The sequence below is a fragment of the Petromyzon marinus genome, chromosome 35, assembly GCF_048934315.1.
Source record: "Petromyzon marinus isolate PM22_M1 ecotype Great Lakes invasive population chromosome 35, UKy_Petmar_22M1.pri1.0, whole genome shotgun sequence".
Lineage (NCBI taxonomy): Eukaryota > Metazoa > Chordata > Hyperoartia > Petromyzontiformes > Petromyzontidae > Petromyzon > Petromyzon marinus.
The window spans coordinates 8,857,694-8,872,589 of NC_133701.1; the positions used below are offsets into that span (position 1 = coordinate 8,857,694).

Sequence of the window (14,896 nt, forward strand, 5' to 3'; positions counted from 1 at the left end):
GGCCCGTGTGTCTGCGGCGTTCGCACGCCCCCCCCCCCCCCCCCCGTGTGTCTCTATGCACAGGTGTGCGCTTGTTGCACGCACGCGTATATCTGAGACGTGGGCGTTCTCTCGTCGAGCTTTGTGTGTGTGTGTGTGTGTTGAGAACGCGAGAACGAAACACACGAGACTTTGTTGCATGCGTATGTGCCCGCAGCCGCGGCAGCAACACGCGAAAGCATTCCCGCCCCTCGTGAAATTTAAGCAAGAGTGCGCGAGTGGATTAGAGAGTGAGGGGTGTTGCGTGCGTACGTTTTGGGCCGAGTGCCCAGCGCGGCGTGTAAACATCGCCGCTGGGGAGACAAAGGCGGCCGGGCGTGGTGTAGGACACCCACTCCCTCGTGTGCCGTGCCGGTCTTCACATGCGCTCGCTAGCAGCGCTTGCCCAAAAACGTATGTTTATGGCTGTACGGGGGATATTTGTCTTTGTACTTTCGGGGAGTAGTGGTGAAGCGGTTAAAGCACCGCTCTCTACGAAGCCGGCGACCAACAACGGCGACGAATATCTGAACCGATTCTATTCTGTGCATCCCCTAGGTCGACTTAACCTTGAATGAGTGCCTGGTGCAGTGTGTAAATATCAACACTGAGGAGGTAAAGGCGGGTCGGGAGTGGTTCCTGCCACTCACCTCTGCTTGTGCCATGCCGGCTAAATAGGTACTCACTCATAGCACTTGTCCCAAAAGTCTCTTAGACTATAGGGGGTACCTTTCTCTTTGTGTGTGTGAGGGTATTCTCTAGATGACTCTAGTGCAGGTGTGTTGGCCCTGTGTACCTGTGTGTGTGTATGTATTGTCACCTGTGCTCGCGATGCACAGAAGGCAACATAACTTTTCATATACAAAAACAAATTACTTATTTTTTTACAAATAGTTCGAGATGTTGACAGTTCCAATGGCATTGTTTTTATTGCTTTCCCAATGTACATGCTTGTTTTTACACATATATGTGCATCAAAATGCAATACAAATTGTAAGTCAATCTATTAATCAATATGTTGCCTTTAGGCACGAATACACAAATGATGACCGTGCACCCTTTTCAGATTCACATGCACAGACTCCAGTGTGGCTGTCTTGTCGTGCGAGAACGATAATGACCTGTGCTCCTCTTTGTTATCAATCATCAATCGTTCTTGGCCGTGGTCAATCCACTGTTGGACGAATGCCCCCACCCCCCCCGCCCCCAAGCCTAGACCACAACCTCTCACAATCCACCTTTGGCACCTGCTCACGAGCCGGCCCTCATCGCCAGCCACCCCGTCGGCGAACGCGTTACCCCCTGGGGGACGCACTCCATTCCCCCTCCCCCCCCGCCACCCCGGTCACCCTTGGCCATCGGCCGTCGTTTCTCGAGGCCGTGACGTCGTACCGCCCAAGGCCCGCTTACTTTTCCTCTACGGTTTTCAACGACGACCCCCGGCGTGCGCGTTGGGGGGCTCGGGGCGCCCGCTGCGGTCCCCCTGGCCACGCTCGCTCGCGACGGGCGGAGTTTGGCCCGGCCAACGGACAACGACGGGCGCGCGGCGCTTTCGGATGCGCTTCTGCGGCCGTCTGGAACGCTCTTCCTTCCGACATGAGGAAGCCACTGGGAGCTGTGGCGCTTTTAAGTCATCGAGATTGTAAACTCATTTAATTCGAACCGCATTTTTCGTTTAGTTTGTTGTCCTTCCCCCCCCCCCCCCCCCGCACATCCGTTCAGCACACTCGGCTACGTACGGCGCAAACGAAGTTCCACATGCCTCCGGCACGGCTAGTGTTGCGGCTAGTCCTTCCTCTCTTTCCTCTCCGTGCTCAGCCCGTTTACTTTTCTTCAAAACCCACTCTGGCCCTCGCGCAACGCTTCACCGGCGAACGCTCGTGCGCACGTGTACGCGCGCACGAGCGCCCGGCTCTTGCGATCTCCCCGCGCTAATCATCTTGTCAAAACTTTGTCACGGTGCGTTGTTGAGACGGGGGGGGGGGGGGTGGAGGGGGGTGTGGGCAATGACCGACGGGGGGACGGAAGAGGGCCGTCACGCGGGGTTAGTGGCTTTCGAAGGGAGCGAGCGGGACACACTTTTTGAAGTGGCCTAAATCACGCCACTGCCGTGTTTTCTTTTCCCCTCCTCCCCGCAGTCACGCTGCACGGCTCTCCCGACCCCGGTGCTTCCGGCGTCGTAGGCGCGCGTTCTTTCGGCCCGCGGTGTCCGACGTTCCGCTCCTCCTCCACATGCCGGGGGGGGGGGGGGGGTGGGGGGAGATTTTTTTTAATCGGCGGCTCGGTTTTGCGTTGCGGAAGAATCTTCCCCCCCGGCACGTGGCGGCGGCGGCGGTGGTGGTGGGGGCGAGACGCGAACGGGCGTCGGAGGAGGTCTAAATAGCGGAGTGTGCGGCGAGCACACTTGTGCAATCACCGGCGCGCACGCGAACTGGCGACGTGCATCGGGTGTTTCGAAGCGATCTGGCCCGAGAGACGGCGGCGTATCATCGGAGCCGTGTTCACTCGCTGGAATGACAAAGGTGTTTTACAGATTGTTACATTTCCTAGATCAATAAGCCTTTTGCAATATGACGGAGCGTTCACATTCGTTTTGCTCTGGCTATTTGCAAACCGAAGGAGATGATCATTGAATTAGTCGATTGAAACTCTGTTTCTTTACGGATGCCGTTATTAAACCTAGGCCCCTGTAATGTTAATAACCGTTCTCCAATAAAACGTTAAAACCATGCGATTAGAATAATAATTAAGTTAATCTAAACACCGTACATTTTGTGACGCTATGTTAATCTTCATCTGAAAAATGGCAGGCTAAAGAGGTAACATTTACAGTTTTTATTTGTTTTAAAGCATTGAATGTCCAGGCGTGACAAAGGTAAAATGATGACCGCGATGAAACAAATTTCTAAACGTCGTACAAACGTTGGTTTGCTTGTAGACGGAGGTTTTGAACCGCTTCTCGTGGTAACAATTGCTTTTTACTTTTTGACATGAACATTAAACAGCGATTGACGTGTTAACCGCAACATCAGCAACTTTTATGCACACTTAAACCCCGTTTGGTTTCTTAACTGATGTGGACACAGATGAAACGTATAATACCGCTGTGAATTATTCGAAACCAGCATTAAATGTATTTTATAAGCTGATAAAAGTCAATTCTTTGAAGCGAGCCTACCCAATAAACCGTTAAGACACAACTGCAATAATTCCATTGTTTATTATTCCTATCTGTAACAAAAATATCAACAGGAGCAGTTGAATTTAATTTTACTAGCTTCACTCGATTGTAATAATGCCCAATAAAGTACGTACACCACTCATCCATGGTTTATTATGATAAGAGTAATCATACTTCTTTTTAGGAGGGGCCTACCACATTGGGTGTTTTATTTCAAGATGTTTTCAGCAAATGTAAACGAGACTGAATCAATAAAGTATGGATAAGAAGTACTTCATAAACATGTCAAAGACAAAGATCCCCCCCCCCCGTATGGCCAGAACAGATTTTTGGGGCAAGTGCTGTTCATAAGTATCAGCTGTGAAGGCCTGCAGGGTACACGATGGGGTGGGTAGCCAGCACCACGCCCGACCGCCTTTGTCTCCCCAGTGGCGATGTTTACACACAGCACCAGGTACTCATTTGGGGTTGAGTCGACCTAGGGGAGGCCCAGGACCGGTTCAGATAATCATCACTGGTAATGATAATCATTACACACATGTATACTCAGTCCACAGCGATACACATTCATGGAGACAACTTACAGTTCACACTTAACCCGGCCAGCACGGTGAAGTATGGTCAAGCAAACCCCCATGACTCGCCAGGCCCTGGAGAGGGAGGGCTTCATCCAGCACTGCGTTGGCAAAGGGCTGCACACATATATACACGGAACACATATGTTACATATTTATCCTAAACTCAATGAATGCAGGGAACATACTGCAATGTGCCTCATCCAGAAATGTACATACACGGAAAAAAAACCCCGCTATGTATGCGATTAAGATAGTATGGCTATGTAATTAATGCATATACACTTCAATCAAAATCAATACCATTAGCACCGCTGTCAGACTCAGAACTAAAAGTACCTGGTGCATCTTGTGTAAGTCACCTCCGTAAATTCAGTAAATTGTACTATCCTTTATTTAACCGGAATGAGAATACCATGGAGATCCAGTTACGCCATACTGAAAAGTAAATTTGCAGTGGCCAGAAATACATTTCACGAATGTACTTTGGCTATTTGAGTTACTGTACAGAAACACTCGCAGCCAGGGGAATCGGGGCCGTGAGTTTACGTGCACATATCGGTTCTTCGCTGCAGCGGGGTTGCATTGCACTCTGTGGGACCTTGGCACAGTGCGAACGGCTAAAGTTGTTTGACAATGGCCCGCTCGACAAAACACAAATCCAGCGCGGTGTCAAACGGCAAACGGATCGGTGCGGTTCCACGTAAAGATTCCCCGGAAGATTGTTGCCGTCGCTCTGCGTGCTTTGCGTTCCCTCCCGCTCTCTCCCCGTGCCGTTCTTGCGTAAGCTGCTTCCCTCCGTCGCGCTACCGTGCTGTGGCCGTGCGTTTTGATCGCGTGGGTTTTGATGAATGGTGAAGCCACGGGGTTGGTTGCGCAAGCGCCACGGCGCTGGACCGGCGCCTGCGCTCGCGGTGGCCGTTGCGCAAAGGATCGGGCGGTGCGCCGACGGCGGCGGCGTCGGCGGCGTCGGCGTCGTCGGCGGTGTGATTCGGTGGGGCGCGGGTCGCATTCACAAAGGTGCGCCCCTCATCGCCCTCCACGGCCATCCATCTCCCGCACGCCGCGGAGCCGCGCGGCGACGCGGCAAAGAGCTCCACTGTTGCGCGCGCCCGGCGAGTAAATGGCCACTTAAGAACCGGCCACTTGTAAGTGAGGCAATCGCTGCGCGGTCGGAGCCGCGTGTTGTAAGGAGCGCTGATGGCAATGGGGGGTGGTGGCGGTGGACGGGGGGGGGGGGTGGAGGCGGCGGCGGCGGCGGTGGTGGGCGTCGCGTGTGTCTGGTGCGATCCGCATAACGGACGGGTGTGATGCGCGCCGCTACGCGCACGCAATTGTACAGCGCACAATCATGTACACGTCCGTGGCGTGCACGGACGAAGTTTTTGTTTTCCCCGCGCTTTATGGGCGCAGGCCAAAACCAAATTTTTTTTTTGCCCGAGCGGCCGGCAACCAACGGCAAGTTTGGTGGTGTAAAAATCGACGCCTTCAAACATGGGTGAAAAGGGGCAACTGAATGCGCGCGCGGGGGAGTGCGCGTGTGCTGCACACGTAGAACGCCGCGTTGTACTTGTCTTTACTGCGTGGTGAATTTCCGCGTCTGCCACGCCACGTGCGCACGACCAGCTTGAGCGCGCGCGGGGGCGCCGGCCTGCACATTGGCCACACGGCAACGTACGCGCGCACGAACCTAGCGCGAGCATGCGCGCGTGACACCACGTGCATGGATTGGCAGTGAACATGGAAACCAAATGTCATTCGCGTGCACCATTAGAGCAACACAAATGTGATAATGGCGCGGCGACGCTTGCGAACAATCGTGGAAAAAATGCTTTAGTGAGCACGCTAGACGTAGCGAGCCTCGCCTGTTACGTCCGCGGGAATTGTTTATTCGCAATGTAAAACACAGAATTCGAGACAAACACAATATTTTAAAAAGAAAACAAGTGACTTGCTCCGACGTTGTCCCTCCAGCATGACCCCTGTATATTAATCTGAATTGTAATTTGTTTTCCGGAGTAGAGTTTCTCTTTTTGGAATCCTAATGGGTCGAGCGCTTGCGCCAGTTATGTCGCGATATATATATAAAGCGAGACTATAAAAAGAAGCGTTGGCCGATCGGTTAGAGGGGGCACTCATTCATCATGATAATAATAATAAAAATCCACGTTTCTATCAGTCTAGGTTTATAGATTTTAAAAAAAATTATCTCATGAATGTTCCCGGGTATTTGGCGTGAGTTCTGCAATATTTGGCGTGAATTCTGCAAACTCCCCTCTCCTCCCATCTCGCAGTTCGCAGCTGGAAGCAGAGATTTACATGAACATGTTCGTCCCTGGGATGTGATTTTTTTTAATGAATTAAAAAAATAAATTTATTTGCCACGTTTCCCAGGGCAAAAAAAAAAATGTCTTAACACGCCGTTTCGCGACGTTGCTCCAGCTTTGGGCACGTTCTCTGTTTGTCGTTGTCGCGGTCCGGCAGGCGACACAATAGATTTCACTCGTCTCGCGTTAACCGTTGAACACGAACGGAGACGCAAAATCAGCCAGTCGCAATATTTCGCGGATAAAATGAGCGCACGTCACGTTTATTTGTAATCTGAAAGAGAGAGAGAGAGAGAAAGAAAAAAAGCCATTGGAAAGTCCGTGCGCCGTCGGCCCGTGCAAGCTGGCGTTTGATTAGCGGCGGCCATCGGCGGCCTTCACAACCGCGTGGCTCCACGGCGGTTGTGCTGCTGCTGCTGCTGCTGCGCGAGCCCTCCGGTGCATTCTCGGGGGTTGTGCCAACGCATCAATTGGCACGACGTTCGACGTTTCGTTCCCCCACCCCCCCTCCCACCCCGTCTGGGAGCGCGGCGGGTGGGGGGGGGGGGAGCGAAAAAACTGCCGGTCGTCCGGCACGTGAAGCGAAACGTCGGACTTCGCGAGAGACGCAACGGGAGCTGGTGTTTTCACCGCGAGGCGGGCGTTCGCCCCCGCCACCCGGGCCGTGTGGGGGACCCCGGTGTGTGACGTTAGCGTTGGGGCGAGCGTCGTGCAGCGGCACCGGACGTGCGCGTTGCGACTTTGGACGAGCGGCTGCGCGCAGAGCCGCGTGGGTTACCAGGGCAGAGCCCTCGCTCTAAATACGGTTTGAGGTTTTGGCAGAACGTCGGTGGACGCTTGTGGTGCGGCTCTTTTAAAACTTTCTCAAAAAAAAGCTCACGCCGCCGTCTTTGTGTAGACCACAGTGGCTGAGCCCCCGATATTAAAAAGAGGAAGAAAAAAAAGACCCGAAGTAATTGAATTCAGTAATGATGACGATAATAATAGTGGTGGGTCTGGCGGTAGTGGCGGTGGTAATGCTAATGCAAAAAGTACCACTTTGCGTTAAACGTTGTTTTGATTGTGTGTTTGCGTTGCACGTGTTTTCTGTTGCGGGTAGTGTGCGTTCTTTCTTTAAATAAAAAAAAATAAATCTCTGATGGGCTTAAGCCGAAGTGTTTTTTTATTTCTTTACTAGGTTAAGAAGTGGTTTTTTTTCTTCCTAATTCCTATTATTATTATTGTAATTCGTGCAATTTGCGAAGTGACTCTGCTCGCGGTTTTTAAATGGCGCAACCCTTCTCTCTCGTTTCGATCGTTCTCTTCTCCGTGTGAGCGCAAAACGCAACTCGCAAATTCAGTGCCAACGCCCCTTCACCTGCAACGTTGCGAGGGCTTAAGAAAGTAACAGGAGCTTTTGAAGAAAGGAAAAACACAAAGGTGGCTGGGGAGGGGCCAGGTGACGGGCCAAATACCCAAAATAAAAGACACTCACGACGGGTGTCCGATTCTACGGGCGGAGTTGTCGCACTTTTACATTTCACGCACTGTACGGACACGTTTGGATTCGGATGGAAGGGCTACATCGGGGATTTATTTTCATTCCGCAAATGTATTGACTGCGCAAATACCAGCCCCTCCTGTTTTCACGCTCCGCAAGTCATCTTTCCATTTTTTTTTACTTCTTGAACGGCGCCCGCCCGCCCATGCGCACGCGCCCCTCTCTCTCTCGGCGATGACCGCTCCGCTCCCCAAAGCCCCTGCGCCGCTCGGCACTTAAATAATAAATTTGCGCTCGGGCGAAAAACGTTTCGCCTAACGTGAAGTAACAACGCAATACCGCCCCGGGATTTCACCGGTGCTGTGAATGGGCGGCATTCATACGGCACAGCTGTGCATAAAGTACACGTAATTAATTCACTTTCATTATGAAGACCGTAGTGAATTTTTTTCTTTTTGGGGGGGGGGGGGGGGGGTTTCCTCCCCCTACATATTTTTTTTCGTCACGCTTCTCGATGTTACACTCGCGCAAACTTTAGCCGATGCGAGCGGCTTTTGCATCGTCGGCGAACGCAGCGCTGACACTACGTGCGACGGCGCTCAGCGACGATCTTCCCCCGGCGTCTCTACGCGCGTTGTATAGCAAGCGGCCACTTGATTCAAGCCGCGCACGCAAGCAGCGACATTCGTAACATTTTACTCTTCGCGACAAAGTAAAATAAATAGATGCTTGTTAAGCGTCCCACCTCCCTCCAAAATACGCCAAACCAGAAAGGAACCTTCACTCCTGACCGAAGGCTGCGCGAGTAAACGCCGCGCAGCTGCCTCTTTGTCAATCTCACGAGGTGACCGACCGATTGCCCTTCTGACCGACTTTTTGACGAAATTATTATTTTGCTAAACTTGGCTGGCTTGCTGATTCGACGGACTCACGAGATAACGGACTTGGGTCGACTGGCAAACCGGCCGTGACGATCTTTTGCACGAGAAATTAGTTTTCATTCACGCATTTCACCAACCGACGCCCCACCTCCGATCGGCACGGTTGGCTACGCACGGTGCGAAAGAAGTCGACTGGAGGCTTTTACGCGTCTTTAGAGACGGACAGCGCGAGGGGTTCTCGGCCTGCCGGAGCTTCTGCCCACGATCTGGAGACGTGCGCCGTCTCTGCAAGCGAAAACAAATACTTTCGGGAGCTCTCTCTCTCTCTCTCCGGGCGGAGTGGCAAAACCGCCGTGTACCGCACGAAAGCCGCGGCGGCCTCGTGGTTAGCCGTGAGTCATCGAGGGCTGACTTAGCCGAGGAATCCTTTGCCGGGGCTTACGTAAGCTTGCGGCTCGACCACCCGCTTGATTGGCGGAGAGCCGCTTGCAAGCGTGGTCGGAGCCTCGGGGCGCGGTAGTGCCGGTGCGCGCTACACCGCTCCCCGAGGTAGCCGGCGTTTGGACAGCCCCGGCCGTCGACATTCCTAAAGCCTTGTTTTTTCGTGCTGGTCATCGGCATTGGCCATGATCCGCTGCTGGATGAAGGCCACGGCCATCGCCGTCTGCCGCGATCATGCGATGGAACAATCCAGCCAGCGTCTACGCTGGGTGGATTGTTTGTGACAGCTCAGGTTTTTGTTTCATCTTGTTTGTTGTGCACGTTGTCGATGCTGGCATTGTTTGTGAATATTGTATTTGGTCCACGGATACAACTCCACGACGGAGTGCTTACTTGGACCCCCTTTGCTCTGGCATCTCGAGATGCAATGCGTGGGAGGTGCGGTATAAATAATAAACAACGATGATGAATTAATAAAAAAAACTATTCTCATGATGATTATTAGTCTTGCTTTATTTAGGTTTTTTTTTGCAGCAATATATACATCACTATGTGTGGTGCAGCCAAAACAAAGTCTTTACTGAGAATAACAACGCGCACATCAGACAAACAGAAATTACATTTGCCGACGAAAATGTACTTAAAACGTTTTCGCGCCACCTGAACAAATAAAATGTGCGTTGTGACTCGTTAGCTGCTCGTTTCGTTTAGGCCAAGACTTTACTCGTTAGCGCTTTGCAGCGTTAACGGGCATGACTTGGATTGGTGGGCGCGCGTACTAGCGCGGTAATTAATCGCCATTCCTACCCACTCTCGCCATCCACGCCACATTAAAATCTTATCAAATTAATAAATCGGAGGCATTCCTTTGGCACACAGCAGAGGGATTGATTTAGGCAGTTGTAGAAAGGGCCGCACCACACCTCCATCTGCACCTTTCTATACAGGAAGTCATTAATCGAACCGGTGCTTTTGAATTATTATTTTTTCCTCGGAGTGATTTTTTTTTTCCTAAACCCAATGCCTCTGCGAAAAAATAATCCGCACCTGTGCTCCCGGCGCATGTGTGCGTCTTTGTGCGTGCTCGCGTGTACACACACGTGTGTCCACGTGCGTTCAGAGAAACCTAAAAGTAGCCGCTTGTTCGTCGTGAGCACACTGACTTTATTGAGTCCCGCTAAATGCTCATATTTTCCGCCGAGACCTGGGCGGCTGCTTACTCAAAAAAAAAATCCTGTTTACACTGTATATTTTAGCAAGGCGTAACAAGCCCCGTATGAAAAAAAACCCCCTTGGCCTACAGCCTTACTTCTTTACTTTACGATTTTTTTTTCATTTTCTTTATTTTTCTTTCAACGCATGAGATTAACATTCACAATTTTGACCCGGGTCAGGGTCTGAAACTACACTTCCACTCTCCAGGGTCGAAGATTAGGGCCCAGGCCAAATAATTGACTTACAGGATATTTGTGTATTTGTAGAACGTATATGTTTGACTGAAATTTTACGAAGCAAATACAAACATTTTTTTATCAAAGTATTTTAAATTAACATTTTTTTGTGCTCACCCCAATTGACGATTGTTGGTCAGTCGTGGAATGTTGTCTATATTATTGTGGCAAGAACCAGTCTCACAAAACCACACACACACACACAAAGTGCAGCAATATATGGAATTATACAAACATTCTAAATCCGACTTAAATTAAAATACAAGAAATATGTTTGTTCGATTGTCACTCAACAACGTTGCTTCCAGTGGCAGAGTGGGTGGGAAAGTGCTGCCCTCTCCTGTCTTAATGACATGTCCCTTGAAGGCATCTGGCAGGTAGCTCTGTGATATCCACTTCCTTGAACCGCTGTCTAACATGAAGGCTTGCACTGTTCTGCGAGATGCCAACGGATTATCTGCCTCGTGGCATTCCACAAACCTCATCAGATTTATCCTCGCTTGAGCAATGTGTCGAATTGTTATCAAAAGCCAAAAAAAGGTGCGTGGTTTGTGTTCTAAATGCAGGGTGTGTAATCTGCGTGTGTTTTATATCCCCCCTTGTTTCCCCCCCTCTGTCCGTGCGTGCGTGCGCGTCTGTCTTTCCCCGTCATCTATCGGCAGAAGGAGGCCAGACGGGAAGTCCGAGTCACGAGAACATGTCTGCCAGCGAAGCTGAGATCAAATCAGAAAACGGTAAAAGAGCCCGCGCGAGATGAGCAAGAGTGTGGCGGTGACGGTGGTGGTTCTTGTGATGGTGGCGGTGCTTGTGATGGTGATGTTGGTGGGTGGTGTAGGTGGGGAACCATAGTGCAATGCTTAGCGCGCTGCACTACAAACCCAGCGATCCAAGTTCGACTCCCGCTCACGACCACCAACACCATTGACGATTATTTGAATCGCTCCTGGGCCTCCTGTAGGTCGACTTGGCCTCAAATCCTGGTACGATGTGTAAACATCGTCACTGGGGAGACAAAGGCGTTCAGGCGTGGTGCTGGCCACCGACCCCCTCATCTTATGTGCCTGCCTTCGTAGGTGCTCACTAACAGCACTTGTCCCAACAGTCTGTTAAGGCTTTATGGGGGATCTTTGTCTTTGTGGTGTAGTTGCTGGTTAGTGGATTGTGGTGGAGGTCACCATGGTGGAGGTTGTGGTGATGATTGTGGTGGCAGTAGTGGCTGGTGGTGTGTGGTGGATATGGCAATGGTGATAACTGATCATTATGGTGGCAGTGTTGCAAATGGTGATGATGGTGGTATTGGCGGTGATCATGGTGGTGTGAAATTAGATGTGGCGGTAGCGGTTGTTGTTCTAGTGGAGGTGGCAGTAGTGCTGCTGGTGGTGGTGGTTGTGGCGGTGGGTCGTTGGGAAGGTCGTGGTCGTGGGTGAGTGGTCATGATGATGGTGGTATATGTGGCGGTAGTAGTGGTGGTCACGACTGTGGTGGTAAGGGAAGACGGTGATTGCAGTTGTGGTTGTTGTGGCGGTCGTGATAATGATGACGGTAGTGGCGGCGGCGGTTGTTGTTGTTGTTTTTGTTGTTGGCGGAAGAGAGAGTAGGCCTAGTGCCTCAGTCTGCGGTTGGTGAACCAAAATCCCTCGCTCAAAAAACCCCAACGCTCATTTGGAGCCCCGTGTAAACGCGGAGCGTTGCGCGCCCATTACTCTCCGCAATCGTTTACCGTTGGTAGCGTGTATTATTAATTAGCATTCCTCCAAAACTCTGGAGGTCATGACCGACGATAGCTGTGTACAGCAAAAATCACTTTTTTTTTTTACTCACTCCAGCACCCATTACATAAGAACGACATAACTCTCATGGCCAAGTCTGGCTCCGAGCACCCCCCACCCCTCCCCGAACTCGCTCTCTGGCTTGTTTTTTGCAAACGCCGCTTTTTTCTTTTTTGGAGTCGGCACGTGGCCTCTACGCGAGTCGTCAACCGCGCGAGACGTCACCCGCGCGAGACGTCGTGCCCGTTGGGCGACGGCCGCCACCTCCACGGCGCAAACTCCCGGCGCATCGTGGACACGTGGTGGGAATGGGGCTGGCGGTACGCCCCGCGGAACATGGAAATTTGAACCTCCGTGACTGCGAGACCCACACAGACATCCACAAAGACCCACGGACTTGCAGAGAGACCCACAGACATCCACAAAGACCCACGGACTTGCAGAGAGACCCACAGACATCCACAAAGACCCACGGACTTGCAGAGAGACCCACAGACATCCACAAAGACCCACGGACTTGCAGAGAGACCCACAGACATCCACAAAGACCCACGGACTTGCAGAGAGACCCACAGACATCCACAAAGACCCACGGACTTGCAGAGAGACCCACAGACATCCACAAAGACCCACGGACATGCAGAGAGACCCACATGCACGCACAGAGACCCACGGACACACACAGAGGTCTACAGACACAACAATGAAGTAACCCTATATACCCTGACTTTTGGGCCACCCAGTATATCACGGTTGCTGTACACAGACTCAAAGGCCCAAATTTCCCAGCAGGCCAGCAACAAACAGCACTCTTAAAGTAGTAACCGATAAAGAGTGCATATGTTTCTTGAATTGAGCAAGGTTATGCTCAGAACTTGGAAAAAGAGACAATGAGAGGGAATTCCAAAGTGGGAGGAGTCCGAAGGGAAGAAGCGAAATGAGAAGTGTTTTGACCTGCAGTGCGGTGGTTGGATACAGCCTGGTGGATAACAGTCGGGGGCACCACGGTGGCGAGATGTTAAATACCTCACTTCGTAAACAGGAGGTCGTGGGTTTGACCCCGACCCTGACGCCTTACAGATTGTTCCCGGGACAGCTGCTTTTAAGGAATGAGGGCGACGTTCCTGGGGAAACCAGGACAACTCCTCAGCGTTAGCGCTGACATCGGGAATGGCTCCATATGCAGCGTGACCGATTTGTTCGTCTCCAGTGACCGTGGAATTCACATCCACAGCCGACCCAAGGGTGTCTCGACACTGACGAAAAACTAATTTTAGGGTTTTTTTAACCCGGTAAGGCTCGCTGAGCTCTGTAGCTCTTTTTCAGAAGTGACCTGGCCACAATTGATAGATAGCTCAACGAAGTTGGCGTTATCGCGTGGAAATTTATAGCAGCCAAACACTAAACGCACGTTTATAAATGTGGAGATAAAAAAAACGGAGGTCCTGGAGACAAATCCTTGCAACCACAGGGAGAGAGACACGCAAACTCCAAATATACAGCAAACAGGCGTCAGGGTCGGGATGGAACCCACCACCTCCTGCATATCAGGCGAGGGAGTTAACATCTCGCCCCCTCCGGTCGCCACGGAATCCACATCCACAGGGCGGCCCAAGGTGTCGCGGTACAAATGCGGCACCGGCCGTCGCTTGCTGCCAGGGCCCACGCTCAGCATTGACCACTCCAACCCCCGCCCCCCCCCGCGCCCCTGCCCCAATCGACCGCCGCAGCGACGCGTTGCCGAACGAGGCCGCGCCGCTGGCGAGGCACCGCCGCGTGCTCGCGAGCGAGTCATTGTTTGAAGCCTGTGTCGTCGCCTGTCGCCTGCAGGACACCTCAGCTTCCAGGATATCTTTGTAACTTCCGGAGTCTTCAGCGTCACAGAGCTGGTGCGGGTGTCGAGAAGTGAGTACGACAACGCCGCCCGCATCCTTTTCACGACTCGCGTCGTCCGCCCGCCCGTCCGTCCGCAGTTTTGTTGGTGGAACGGCGAGTCTCAACTCGGCACCTCTCGTGGCTTGCGTGCGAGCAAGTCCGCGTTTAGTGTTTCTGTACTTCTTTGCCGTTCGTGCCCGTGTTTAATCGTCGTCATAATCGTCGTCGTCATCGTCAGCCGTGGTCTAGCCACTGCTGTGTACATGCTTCCTCATGGCGTGGTGATGCCACGGCCTCATCTCACCGCCGCACTCGAACGACTGTGAACTGTTCACCTGGCTGTCGACTCCAATCCTGCGGGGGCCGGCATTCCCGTCGCCGCTCTCATGTCCGTCGCCTGCATCGTTCCAGACCGCCGACTCCGCCCGCCCACCGCCGCCAACAAATCACCGCGACACCACCGATTTAGCATTTGCGTCCGCGACGCACGCTTGTTTATTCATTCGAATCCTTTATTTAATGCCAGGTTAGGAGGGCACTTGGATAGCAACAACAGTAAAACATCGCTCGCTTGCCAGCGAGACATTTGGAGGGGGGAAGAGACGAAAAAAAAACGACGTAGATCCGAGAACAAATGCAACTGGCTATGAGATACGTGCAACGTTTTAAAAATGTACGAGTAAAAACTGGGCTTTGGTTGTAATCTCTGAACATAATTAACTTGCATAAGCCAGGCCGGGACATCTGCTGTCTCACATGAGCCTTGGGTGGTGCTCTATAAATGATTTGGTAATGTTGCTGCTGCTGCTGCTGTGTGTTGGCAGTGGCGCACAATTAACAATAACAACGAGCTCGATGACGCATTCATCAGTAACACTTGTGTGTTTGGCCTGCAAAG

General features: G+C 51.9%; 1 protein-coding gene across 14 annotated transcripts in view; it reads left to right on the forward strand.

Annotated features, from left to right (window-relative positions):
• Positions 1–14,896, forward strand: part of LOC116948931 (nuclear factor 1 A-type) — a 387,014-nt gene that overhangs the window by 303,199 nt on the left and 68,919 nt on the right. For 13 of the 14 annotated variants that reach the window (XM_076071901.1, XM_076071905.1, XM_032966215.2 and 10 more), the window contains 2 exons: positions 11,017–11,088; positions 13,954–14,028. In XM_076071901.1, coding sequence (XP_075928016.1) covers positions 11,017–11,088; positions 13,954–14,028 — 147 coding nt within the window. The remainder of the gene's footprint in view (positions 1–11,016; positions 11,089–13,953; positions 14,029–14,896) is intronic. The other variant, XM_076071902.1, reaches the window with a different exon arrangement.